At 46.5% G+C, this 13,232-nt stretch overlaps 1 protein-coding gene across 1 annotated transcript; it reads left to right on the forward strand.

Moving 5' to 3' along the window:
• The first annotated feature begins 474 nt into the window (after positions 1–474).
• Positions 475–12,772, forward strand: Leprot. The gene is made up of 4 exons (XM_005353470.3): positions 475–580; positions 5,603–5,678; positions 9,291–9,477; positions 11,057–12,772. Exons 1-4 carry the CDS (start codon positions 565–567, stop codon positions 11,171–11,173), a joined length of 396 nt encoding a protein of 131 aa, XP_005353527.1. The 5' UTR covers positions 475–564; the 3' UTR covers positions 11,174–12,772.
• Positions 12,773–13,232: the final 460 nt, after the last annotated feature.

Below are 13,232 nucleotides of genomic sequence, written 5' to 3' on the forward strand. Positions count from 1 at the left end.
GGAGTCGTAGGTCCGGGCGGGGCTCTGAGAACTGGGGGAGGAGTCGTAGGTCCGGGCGGGGCTCTGAGAACTGGGGGAGGAGTTATAGATCCGCGAAGTGTGGGGAGACGCCGCGGGAGGTTCTCCGTGGCCGGACCACCACAGGAGGTGCTGAGTGCTTGTAGGGCAGGATCCGGTGCAACTAGGCGTGAGGTTATGAGTGGCAGAACTCAAACCCAGTAGGAATCAGGTTCTGCATGGTGGGGCGGGCTCTGTCCTCTGGGGGCGGGAATTTGCGAGCTGAGGGTGGAACCCCAAAAATCAGGGGGCGGGACCTATTTGGAGGGGTGGGCTTTAGCCTCGTGGGCGTGGCTACGCGGCTGGGGGGGTGGGAGCCTAAAGCAAGAGGAGGCGGGTCCTGTAGAAAGGGGCGGGGCCCGATTGTCTGGGGCGGGGATAATGTCATCGGGGGGGGGGGGGGGGGACCCAGGGCGGGCTCGGGATTCGCACGGCAACCCTTGCTAGTCTGGGTTGGGGCGGCTTTTGGAGGAAGCCGGAAGCAGCGACGGCCTCAGCTCCAGAGACATGGCGGGCGTTAAAGGTACACCGCGACACCCCCTCGCGGCTGCTGGTTGGGGTCGCTTTGGCTCCGAGCTGTGCGGCTAGCAGCGTGCTGAGCGTGCGGGCTCTTGCAGACCCCGACCTCCTGGGTGCGCTGCAGCCGTGTTTCGCGGACCCTATAAACGGTCGCGCCCACGCCCGCCAGACCCCTAGTGGGGTCTTGCCCTGTGGGATGTGCATTCTCCTGTCGCCTCCTAGGCTTGTCAGTTCCCCGCGGGTCACACCAGGGTCCCACAACCTCACCTTCCTGCTCCTCCGCAGTTTCCTGTGGCTTACAGAGGAGCCTTTGTCTCCAGGCTGGGTGTTGGAAACTTGGGTCTGTTGTTTCTTACGATTTTCTAGATGGGCAGAATTAATTCCGGGCGTTTGGCAGTGAAAAGTAACCAGAAATACTCTATTCGTCGCAACCTTGGGGCTGTGATTAGGAGGGATTTTTAACAAGACTTTCGTACTTTCTTGAGTGTTTTCTTTAACTCGACTGTGAACAGACAAAGCAGAGGGTGTGCTGTTTTGTGTTTTGAATGGCGATAAAAGGGCGTGCCCAGATTACCATCCCGATGAATGAAGAGCAATGGGGATCCTGAGTGGGGACGTAGTTATTGGAAGGCTTCCTGCTATTTGGGTTTCTGATCATCTGCACGGAGTAGACTAACTCGTCTCTGTATTGGACTTCCTTTCTTTGAAAAGTGTCCTCTAAGACCTTCCCACTTACCAACATGTGCACAGATGAACACAGTGTATATGCATGTGTGAGCTTTGGGTGCACTACGAATGAATGTATCTTTGTGACAAGCTATCTTAGTAAACGTGGTTTACTTGGGCAGCATCCACTATATAATATATCCATATGAAGGAAGTGCCGAAAACAGGAAAAATGGTGTCTCACCGCTATAGTGTTTGGTCATGGCCAGAAAGTACAAAACAGTAGCAGTTTGTGTGTGTGTGTGTGTGTGTGTGTGTGTGTGTGTGTGTGTGTGCTAGAGATCAAGTAGTAAAAAGGAACACAGGCTATGGAGTGGACACGAACTAAGCAAAGTAAAAAAAAATTGCAGGTAATTCAACGGTTATTGAAAGATTATATTTGAGACTTAGGATAAAAGATAAATGGGAATTTTTTACTGAGTTGACAACTGCAGCTGTGTGTGTGTGTGTGTGTGTGTGTGTGTGTGTGTGTGTGTGTGTGTTAGAGATCAAGTAGTGAAAAGGAACACAGGCTATGGAGTGGACACGAACTAAGCAAAGTAAAAAAAAATTGCAGGTAATTCAACGGTTATTGAAAGATTATATTTGAGACTTAGGATAAAAGATAAATGAGAATTTTTTACTGAGTTGACAACTGCAGCTAATTCTATTGCTGGGTAAGTAGATGAGGTGTGCTCGGAGACAGTTGGGAGCATAGAGATAATATGTTGGGGTGAATCATGTCCCTCTAAAGATATGTTCAAGTTGTAACTCCCTAATGTCAAATAAGGGTGTGACCTTATTTGCAAACAACAGATGTTCCCAATCCAAGGTAGTACCGCCTTGCATGATGTCCTTCAGATAAGAGAGAAATTTGTGTGCGAAGACTCACAGGGAAAGCACCCCATAAGGATGGAAGCTGGGGGCTACAAGGTAGTGGTCCTCAACCTTCCTGATGCTGCGACCCTTTAATACAGTTCCCTGTGTTGTGATGACCTTCAACCATAAAATTATTTTCGTTGCTACTTCATAAGTGTAATTTTGCTACTGTTATGAGTTGTAATGTAAACATCTGCTTTCTGATGATCTTAGGGTGACCCTGTGAAAGGGTCTTTTGGCCTTCCAAAGGGGTCACGGCTCACAGGTTGGGAACTACTGGCACTTTCTGCCATGCCTTAAGACCTGAGTTTGATCCCTGGGACCCACATGGTAAAGGGAGAGAACCAACTCTTACAAGTTGACCTCTGACCTCCACATGTGTGCATGCACAATGGCACACTCCCATAATTAGATAAACCTGAATAAATAATTTTTTAAAATTAAAACAAAAGCAATAATAGAAATTGGGGTAGTGTTGCTGCAAGCCAAACAGTAGCATGGACCCCAGCAGCGCTGGACGTTAGTTAGGAAGGCAGCTTGTTCCCTCAGCCTTCAGGAGGAGAATGCCCCAGCCAACACTTTGGCTCCAGGACTAGGAGAATTATCAGTCACCCTGTTTGTGGTACTCCACTGTGAAGCTCCTCCATGGGGGAAGGTGCTAGAAGAAGGAGTACTTCAGGGATGTATAGGGCTCTGTAAGGGGTGGGTTGAGACCGGAATATATTTCAACTGGACAGCACAACATATGGCCAGGCCAGAGAACACATCTTCTTTTCTTGTCCTCAGGAACTTGGCGGTGAAGGGGAGGAGGATTGACGCTGGAGAAGTTAGGGGTCAGATTATAGTGAACCTCTAGTGATAAGACAACTTGCAGCCTGTGACCAGAATGCAAAGGGTGACATGTGGGCACCTGGTCATCTGGGTGGAGGATGATAGGAAGAGGTTCAGTTGGCAGCAGCGGGAGAGCATAGGGACCGCCCTGACACAGCAGCAAAGCATTCAAGAGAAGACAGTAGTGTTGACTGAGGGCTGGGTGAAGTGAATTATTTTAATTTGCTGGAGAGCATGGCTGTGGTTTCAGCCCTCAAAGACTGGTCTTCAGGAGAAGAAGAAGCATGTGTTTGGAAGGGTGGAGATGGGGTAGGTGTGGGAGGTCATTTTACTTGTTGGATTTGAGGTCCTTGTTGGCTTTGGCTCTGTGGGCACAGTAGTCCAGATTAGAAGTGGAGTTCTTAAGATCTGCTGTGGACTGGAGCTTTGGTTATAGCTGGGCTCTATAACCTTGTTCTGAGAGCTTTGAGTTGACCTTAACTTCTTGACAGTCAAGTGTAAAGTGAAAGGGGATGGACTTGAGTTGTTGGTTAGCTCCAACGGAAATTAAGAAACTGGTAAAACGGCTCCGCAGGTAAAGGTGCTTGCTTTGTAAGCTGAGGGATCTCAGTTCAATCCCAGCAACCCATGGGAAGGGGGAAGGAGAGCACTGACTTCACAGGTTGTCTTCACGTGTTCTGTGCACATATATCCCTCTCCACGTGCACACATCATTCTTACACATGATTTAAAAAGAGAGGGACTAGGCAGAGGATGCAGTTCCTGAACACACACACACACACATACACACACACACACACACACACAGGGCAGAAATACGGTTGTGCGCTTCGAGATGGTTTGGGAACAGAAAGAAGAAGTAGGTCTGTGGTTCACATGCCCTAGGTTCCCGGAAGCGAGAACATCGCAGGCCGTTTGTCACCGAGGAGCAGGACAAGGCTGCAAGGAAAAGGCCAGGCAACTTTTAAACTCACAGACATTTGTCCGTGAACAATACCATATTAATAGAAAAGGTAGAAACTAAGATAGAAATCCTTCCTCATCCCCCGACGTCTGTATTTATCCGGGTTTCCTGGAAAGCATAATGGTATCTTTCTACTGAACCGTCTCTCCAAATAAATCTTCATTAGTCAGTGACTAATTATATTAAGGATTTTAGGAAGGAAATTTGGATGATTCAGTGTCTTGTGCTTTTGATTTGTTATTTTATCAAGTAGCATAACTATTTGATGAGTGGAGACTTGCCATAGCCAGCGTCAGCTGAGTCCCCTTTGTCAAGCAGTGTGTATGATGACTTAATTTAACTTAATTTAATTCCCATAAACCCAAATGAAGTAGGACCACCATTGCAATTTTACAGGTTAGAAACTAGGCGCAGAGAGTTCCAGCTGCCTAAGGTCATACAACCGCTGGTTGCATCATTGTTATCTGAACGACTCATTTGGTATCTGAGAGTTAACCCGAGGGCAGTCAAGTAGAAAAATGGAAAGGTCTGGATGCTTCGATGTGAGTTTCCAGTGCTTGTGGGGATTTCTGTAATGGCCATTAGCTGGGGATGGTCTCCTCTGAAGCTGTATTGTGAGCTTCCCACAGGTGGTGACAAGCCTGACTGGCAAATGTAGAGAGAACCCATGCGGCAGGCGGGAAGTAGGGGCAGGTTGCTGGACTGGCCAGAGACCTTTCACCTTTGGTTTTAAAGGGGTGGACGCAGGCAGTTGTTCTTCTCACTTTGGGCTATTGCAACAAAGCACCCACAAACTGGGTAGTTTAAATGGCTTCATCCTGAGTACTGAGGAACAGGAAGTCCAAGATCCAGGAGCAGACAGAGTCAAACAGGGAACTGTAGTTTCTTCCTCTTGTGACAAGGATAATGATCCTGTCAACTCTACCGTCATGTTCTCATCTAAATACAGTGACTTTCTCAATGTATGGCTGTGCATGCCTGTTATCCCAGCTCCCGAGCTGTGGAGGCAGGAGGATCTCCTGTCGGAAGCCAGCTTGGACGGCATTGTTTTAAAGGAAGCAAACCCAAAGGCTCCACTTCTTAAAACCATCTCACCAGGAGTTGCGATTTCAAATATGTGAATTTAGAAGGTACACAGACCTTCAGTCACATGGTAGTACTCATTGGATAGTCAGATGTAACATCAATTAATGACGTAAGCACATTGCTACATTTCTTAAATTCGCTTAAAAGCTCTCCTTAAATTTCATTTTAAAAATGTCTATGGGTGTGCACATATCATAGCACACCTGTGGGGAGAGAAAGAGTTGGTTTTCTTCCAGAGTGTGGGTCCTGGAGATTGAACTCAGGTTGTCGGGCTTGGCTGCAGTCGCCTTTATCTCTTGAGCCATCCTGTCAGCCCCCTGTGTTTCCTTTGAAGAGAAAATGTGTTATAGAGATATATTCAGATACCACAAATTCAGCCTTTTTAAAGGTAAAGTTCTATTGACGTTATCGTACTCACAAGGTTGTGCTGCACCACCGCCATCTATTCCCATGACATCTGCCATCTTTTAAACAAAACGCTGTACCTATTAGTGGCTTCTGGACCTATTGCCCGTAACTAACCACGGTAGACCCTTTAACCTTTACCTGTGTTTTCCACAGCTCTCGTGGCACTGTCCTTCAGCGGGGCTATTGGACTGACTTTTCTTATGCTGGGATGTGCCTTGGAGGACTATGGGTAAGTTGTTTGGAAAAGGAATTACTCTCTCTCTCTCTCTTTCTCTTTCTCTCTCTCTCTCTCTCTCTCTCTCTCTCTCTCTCTCTCTCTCTCGTGTGTGTGTGTGTGTGTATGTAGTTATTTGTGGAGGTGATATGTCTTCAAGTGTCTACAGTTTTTTTTTTTTTTTTTTTTTTTTGAGACAGGGTCTCTAAGTGAACCTGGAACTTTCTCGTTTGCCTAGACTGGCCAGCAAGCTATGCAGATCCTCCTGTCTCTACACCACCATCCCCCCTTGGGGGCTGGGTTTACTGGTGCACACCACTGCATCGGGCTTTTTACATAAATATTAGGGCTTGAACTCCCATCTTTGTGTTTGCAGAGCAAGCACTTTGCCTACTGAGCTGTTTCCCCAGCTCTTGAAGAGGCTTCTCTTTGTGTCTCCGTTACTGTTCCTATCAGAGTCTGATCAGTGTGGCCCCTGCTGCAATGTGCAAGTTGGTGAGTTCCAGATTAGGAATTCAGCGCCTTCAGGCACCAGTGTAATTATGTGGAGAAAAGCTCTTTTTTTTTAAAAAAAAAACGGATGTATTCATTTAATAAACAGCTGTTTAGCTCTGAGCCTGGAGCATGGGGATGTGAGAATGAGTTCTGCCCTCAGGAGCTTGCAGGTGAAGTGTGGGGGCGGGGGAGACAATTAATTGTGAAAACAAGATTGTAGGGACAGTGGGAGCAGAGGACAGACCTGCCCGGTTCTCCTGAGTGGAGAGCCAGAGTTTCTCTGCACCCCAGGCACAGGGAACAGTCAGTAAGTCGCCTTTATCCTACAGCCCACTCAGGGAGGATTAATCCAGCGTGTAGAGCCACCTTGTATGTCCCATGGAGGAGGTTAGAGCTGGGAAAGCCTTCCTTGAGGCTAGGACTGTGTTAACTGAGACCGTAGTCCAGGAGGAGCCTAAGGGGCCCCTACCAGAGCTAGAACAAAACTGGGGCCCAGGGCAGTAGAAATGGAAGGAAATGGACTGTGTAGGTGGCAGGAGTCTTTATTCACTGATGTCGGGGCTCAAGCAAGTTCCTGCCAGCTCGAATGAGTGCTGAGTGGCTTGGATGCCTTGACCTAAAAATGTGCTGCTGAGACCACCTGGGACCAGTTTTTGTGACCTCTGCCTTAGGTTTTCTGTTGCTGGGATAAAACACCACGACCAAAAGCATCTTAGGGAGGAAGGGTTTATTTCAGTCTATAGTTGTAGTTCCTCAGGAAGGGAAGTCAGGGGCAACAGTCTAGGTAGGAACTGAAGCAGAGGTCACGAGTATGCGGTTGCTGACTTGCTCCTCTTGGCTGGCTTTCTTATATCTCCAGGACCACTTGTTCAGGGTGGCACCACAGGGTGGCACCACACACAGTGGACTGCGCCTTCCTCATCACTCGTAAATCGTGAAAATGCCCCACAAGCAAGACTATAGGCCAGTCTCATGGAGGTGTTTTTGCAAGTGGGGTTCTCTCTTCTCAAGTGACTCTAGCTTGTGCCAAGTTGGCAAAAACAAAACAAAACAAAACAAAAAACTCACCAGGAAAACATTACTGATTCAAATCTGTCATGGAGTTAGAAGTGATCACACACATTATTGAAACATGATGTAAGCAGAAACACTTGTTCGGAGTTTTCACACGGCTATCACTGTATTCTTGTAGAGGGGTAATGTCGTTCCCTTTTCTGCCTGGGAAGCCAAAGCCCAGCATAGTGAAAGCCTTGCTGGTTGCACAGTGGTCAGTGGGCGATGTGGCACTCTGCTCTGCCTCACGGCCCTGGCACTGTCTGTCCTTCCATGACTAACCGAGTCCCGGTGTTTGGATTTTCTGTAATGTGGCATGTCTCCGTGGGATGAGAGCAGCACTCGTCACTGCTGCCACAAAGAGACTCGTCTGTGACAGTAACTTGGGATTTTCATCTGCATGAGAAGTTGGCACACTGGCCCGTATAGTCGCTGCCCACTTCTGTGGGTAAGGCCTTGTTGGGACCACCGTCACTGCTTTTGCTCCACAGTGGCAGAGTGTAGAGGTGACAGAGACCTGTGATTGCCTGGCCACGCGTGTTTTCTATTTGGTCTTTTACAGAAAAGGGTTTGCTAGTTTTGGGGCTTCCTATTTAGTGAATCATGTTATGTTCATGCTAAATTTTACATATGAAAAGGCTGCTTCCACACGAGATGTTCCTTTGCCAGAGGATTGCTCTGCTGGGGACAGTCTCTTAGATTGTGCCTCAGAAAACGGTCACAGCGTTCCTGGGAGAGTGCAGGTGGCACTTAGGTCCCTGCTCTGTGACTTGCTCCTCGCTGTCTTGGTCCTGCTGTTACCTAGCAGTCCTTTCCAGTGATTTCTGGAATATGTTCTAATAGCCTCTGAAGTTTCAAATGAGGAGCCTGCATTCTTGTTTCCATCCTGAGTCTGCCTGCTGAAGGACACTCCCTTCTTGCTTCCTGGTTATCACTCTGACTTCCTACATCTGTGACTTCACCCCAGGGGTGCTTGCTGTGTGGGTGGATCTGTATGATTACCGGTTGGCGACGGTGTGTGTTATTGTGCCATGTGTTTATGATAATGACTGGCTGGTATGTTGTTCTTTAATGGGTATCTAGCCAAAGGCGACAAGGTTGATAGATTATTTTGGAAGTATTTACAGGGAAAACAATGGGAAATTCAGTGGCTATGGCTATTCTTAATGGGTGGTTTTGCTCCTTTGTGTGGGATTATGCTTGTAATCTACTGTAATAGAAGGTAGGGCTGGGTACATCTAGTGAACAAATGTGCATTTTTGTTCCTTCATTACTAAAGTCTTTTGTTTTTTCCCCCTACCTATTTAACAAGTGGAGAGTGACTAAGACAAATCACATCTCTATTCTAATGAGCTCAAAGATAGCAAGTGGTGCTGTGCAGAAAGCTAGGAAGGGCGTTGTAGGCAAGGATCACTGGGGTCACCTCCAGGAAGGGATCTCCCAGTTTAGACTGCACTGCGGTGAGAAGAGCCCATGGTAAGCATGAGACCTGAGTGTGCTAGGAGCAGGGAGGAGGCTGCAGTGGCTGCAGGCTAAGAGAGTGAGGGTGGGCTGGTCCAGAATGAATAGAAGAAATGGAAAGCAATAGATATGAAGTGCGATTTGTGTTTCATTTTAAATCATTGGATGCCTTCGTGCCTGTATGCCCTCAAAAGATCTTCCTGAAACTAGTATGTGTAAACCACTGGACTATGTTCTGTAGGGAAAGTGGAGGTGGCTTTTTAATATCCTGTCCTTGGAGTTGCTGGTCATGGCCAGCTGTACAGCTCAGTGATAGAGTTCTTGCCGAGCTTGTCCAGAGTCTTGGACTCAGTCCCCTGTACTGCAAAAAAAACTATAGATTTGTAATATAACACCCTATTGTTGTTTCTTAACATAATATAAGCTACGTATGTATTAGTGAATAAATAACATTTTTTCTAACTATTTCTATGCCTGGTAGAAATATTTTTTCACGTTATAATATTCATAGTTGATTAATGTTTTTACTTAGATATGTAAAATGATATTAAAACAACAGTATGCTATGAGTTAAGCTGTAACATTTCTTGGGTTTTGTCTTGGTTCCACTGGTGACAGCGTTTACTGGCCTCTGTTCGTCTTGATTTTCTACGCCATCTCGCCCATCCCTTACTTCATTGCCAAGCGGGTCACATATGACTCCGATGCGACCAGCAGTGCCTGTCGGGAGCTGGCGTATTTCTTCACGACTGGGATTGTTGTTTCTGCTTTTGGATTTCCTGTTATTCTTGCTCGCGTGTCTGTGGTGAGTTCTGTTTTCTATTGTTTTATTAGGCAGGCAGTCAGGGTTTGTTTCGAAGGCCTGTGTCTGAGACCTCAAGTTCATTACCATTACTTCGATTCTCCGTGAAGCCAGATGTAGTTTGAGTTTCTCTCTCCTACTTGAGATTCTCTCTCCTACTTGAGATTCATCAGTCTCTATCGAATTTTCAAAATGCTTTCTTTGTTTCTCTCACTACGTTTAATCAAATCATGTGATTTCTTGCTTTTTCCACATTAAGCCATTCTTTTCAATCATTCTTAGATTCCTGCCTCTTATACCGCAGGGCGATCCATAGAGACAATAGAAACACTGCTAAGACAATCAGAAAGTGAAGGTCATATCAAATTGGAACCAGGAACTTATTCTCAGTACTCTGGGACATACTGAGGAATCTCTAGTGACTGACATCACCACAATCAATGTAGGCCTTTTTTTTTTTTTTATTCTTTTGGCATGTAAAACAAACACTGTGGGTATGTATAATTTATTCAGTTTCTTGATGTTCTCCGGTTCTCCTACTCTTTGTTTTTATTCTGCCAACCACATTGGCTATCAAACAGTACAGATATATACAAATCTTGTTTATGCATTCAGCACTAAATACCATTTATGAAATGCCAGGATTAAGACGTCCAAACAGTCGGCTCTCATAGAGCACAACCATGTCCTGATGAGGACGTATGCTAAAGGACACTTCATATAGGGAGGGAAACTGATAATACTGTAGGAGTACCAGGAAGAGAGAAATGCCAGTCGCTGCTTGATTTGGGCCTCTAGAGCCAAATAGGGTTTTGGTTAAAGTAGAGAAGGCTGTCGGGGCGGCCCCCAAGTGTGAAAATGCAGCGTGTGGAATAAAGAACAGTGATATGACGGAGCAGAGAGAAGGCCCTGAGAGTAAGGCTGGAAATGCCACTGAGGCCACTGAGCCAGAGCCCCTAATGCCGCCTCAGCCTGAACTTACTCAAGCCATGCGGCCTCTGAAGCTCTGAACACAAGTTGGCCCCGCTCTCACTCTACAGCCAAAGGGTTCCTGTTTGCGCTTTCAGCACCATGGTTGTGAAGAAACTTTCATCGATGTTTCTGTCGGTTAATTTGAAGCCAAAAGAAAAAAAAATGCCCACTAGAGGGTACTCTCGTCCCCTGCTGTGCTTCCGTCAACCGACGTGCCCAGCTAGAATGCTTTCGTAGGAATGCAGATCATTGTGTAAAGTGTCCTTGCCCAGGAAAGCACAAACAGGCGGGACTTTCCGGTTCCCGTTCTCTGTGAAAGGGGCTGAGGCACGCAGAGCGTTAGCACCTGAGGTTGGAGTTGATCATCAGCCATGTTTACATGTGTTTTGCTTGAGGCAGTTATTGTCAGCTAAAACCAAGCAAGCAGAGACCTTTCTACAGGGACAGTGTTAAGGAGGATACTAGACTTAATTAAAACGCATCCTGGACTCAATTAACTAATGTCTGAGAAGTTCCTTGTGGCGTTTCTGTGGGGGTTTCTGGTGCAGAGAATGAGAGACTTACCAAGAGGCCGGTCTGAAGACGACTTACCCTTTCTCTTGCATTTCAGATCAAGTGGGGAGCCTGTGGCCTGGTGCTGGCTGGCAATGCTGTCATTTTCCTCACAATTCAAGGCTTTTTCCTCGTCTTCGGAAGAGGAGACGATTTCAGTTGGGAACAGTGGTAGCACTTTATTCTGATGGAAAGCATTGAGTCTCTTAGTATTTGTACTGTATATATATGTGTGCACATGAGGTGTTTTCTTACGGATTTTAATACGCTGAGTTTTTTTATACCTTTATGTCGTGATCATCCGAGGGAAGATTCTGTAAACGAAAGATGAGGTTTATTTGTAGCAAACAGATCACTCTACCGACTCCAATTTTTCTTGGGATGTGCTGGGGCAGATGCGTTAAAGCCCAGGGGAACTGGCATTCTCGTATACACTGTAGGCTCACCCACACAGAGCATCAACATCTGCCAGGAGCTTATCGGTGATGAGGAATCTGAAGCCCCCATTAGACCAGGTGCATTTGATGGGACTCCACCTTGTCACGTGCATGTTGTCCCAGAGGAGTAAGCATCATATCCAGCTCCCCATGTTCTCCTTGACACAACCATGTAATCTCTGGGGGTTTCGTGCTCATTTGCAAAAAAAAAAAATCCTGCCTCTTGTTAAAAACAAGTTCAGACTCTTGGTGTTTAGAAAATGTCTAAACCTGTAATATCTGTGATGTTCCTCAAATTTTGGGGGACCTGGGTAGGGTGTGGTGGCGTGCATGCCTCTAATCCCAGCACTCAGGAGGCAGAAGCAGGCGGATCTCTGTGAATTTGAGGTCAGCCTGGGCTACAAAGTGAATTCCAGGACAGCCAAGGCTACACAGAGAAACCCTGTCTCAAAAAACAAAAGACAAAAAATAAAAACAAAACCAAAAGCAAGCAACAAGAAAACATTGGGGGAACCTCTTTTTAGGAGGGAACAATTAAGTCCTCACATCATTTAAAGGTCAATAGCTGTTTGCACAGAATAAGTTACAAAATAACCCAGAAGCCCCTCTGGGATGCAGGGAGGGAAGCTGGACTGGAACCCGTTCCTGCTTTAAGTGGAGGAGAACACAGACAATTCTTTGAAATTTCCTTTTAAGCTTTGTACTTCCCTGTCCCTTTCAGGTGTCTCCTGTCCCCGCCCCCTTCACCATTCCCGTGTGTGTTTGCTGGCTCTGGCCTCTCCTGGAGGTGTGTGAGAGTCAGGAGCAAGCAGAGGGTGAGGGCTTCTTTGGGTCTATGTTGGTGCCCTTTTTGTCCTTTGTGTCGAACTTGACGTCGCCTCCACAGGACACACGGGGATCCACCTCAAGTTCGATCTTATAAACCGTTTTTCTAGCCCATCCTTTTTTATCTGCGACCTATCGGGAGAAGGAAGCAAAAACAGCCACCTCCTTAGGACGCCGACAGCGGTCAGCCGGTCAGCGGAGCTGCAGCATTAGTGTTGGTAGCTGGCGAGTGTCCAGAGCACTGGACCCTTGTGGCTTGTGGTCTAAGGACTCAACACACCGTCTCCAGGTGGTGCGACACTGCGGCCAGCAGACGGACAGACAGCGGACAGCGTGCAATGTTACCTTTTGGCCTTGTGCATGATATTATGTTTTCAATATTTTGTGCACTTATAGAATTGTTATCATTTCTAGTATTGACATTAGAAAAATTATTTAGATACTTGATTATTTTAACCAGCATTTTTAATCATGACACATGCTATTGTAATAAATTGGACTTTCAACACTGACGGAGAGTTGAATTTCTTGTCTTTCATCTCTGGTTACCTTGCTTAAAAGATGAGTGAGGATTTCTTGATGTTTTGGAATGGGCACTTGTGAGCAGTGATGCTCTTAGAATAGTTGCCGTGATTTCTGTGATGCTGCCTTCAGGTCCAGTTGGCTGCAGAAACTGTTCTTTCCCTCAGATGGCAGGCAATAGCTGTCAACTTATCCTTTTTTTTCCAGAAGGGTCCTGGTTGTTTATACACATCTCAAGTAACCACGATGGCTTTAATGTAGAAGCTTAAAGCATTACTTTTTTTCCTAAGATGGGGTCGTACTCAGTAGCCCACGTGGCTCTCAAGCTCCTTGATACCTCTGCCTCACCCTCCCTAGTGAGTGTTGTGATGAGAGGCATGTGCACCACACCTGGCTTAAGAATTGTCTCTGGATTTGATTCCCAGAATGATGAAAGGTACCTGTGAAAGA

Source organism: Microtus ochrogaster, chromosome 10, assembly GCF_000317375.1.
Source record: "Microtus ochrogaster isolate Prairie Vole_2 chromosome 10, MicOch1.0, whole genome shotgun sequence".
Taxonomy (NCBI): Eukaryota; Metazoa; Chordata; class Mammalia; order Rodentia; family Cricetidae; genus Microtus; species Microtus ochrogaster.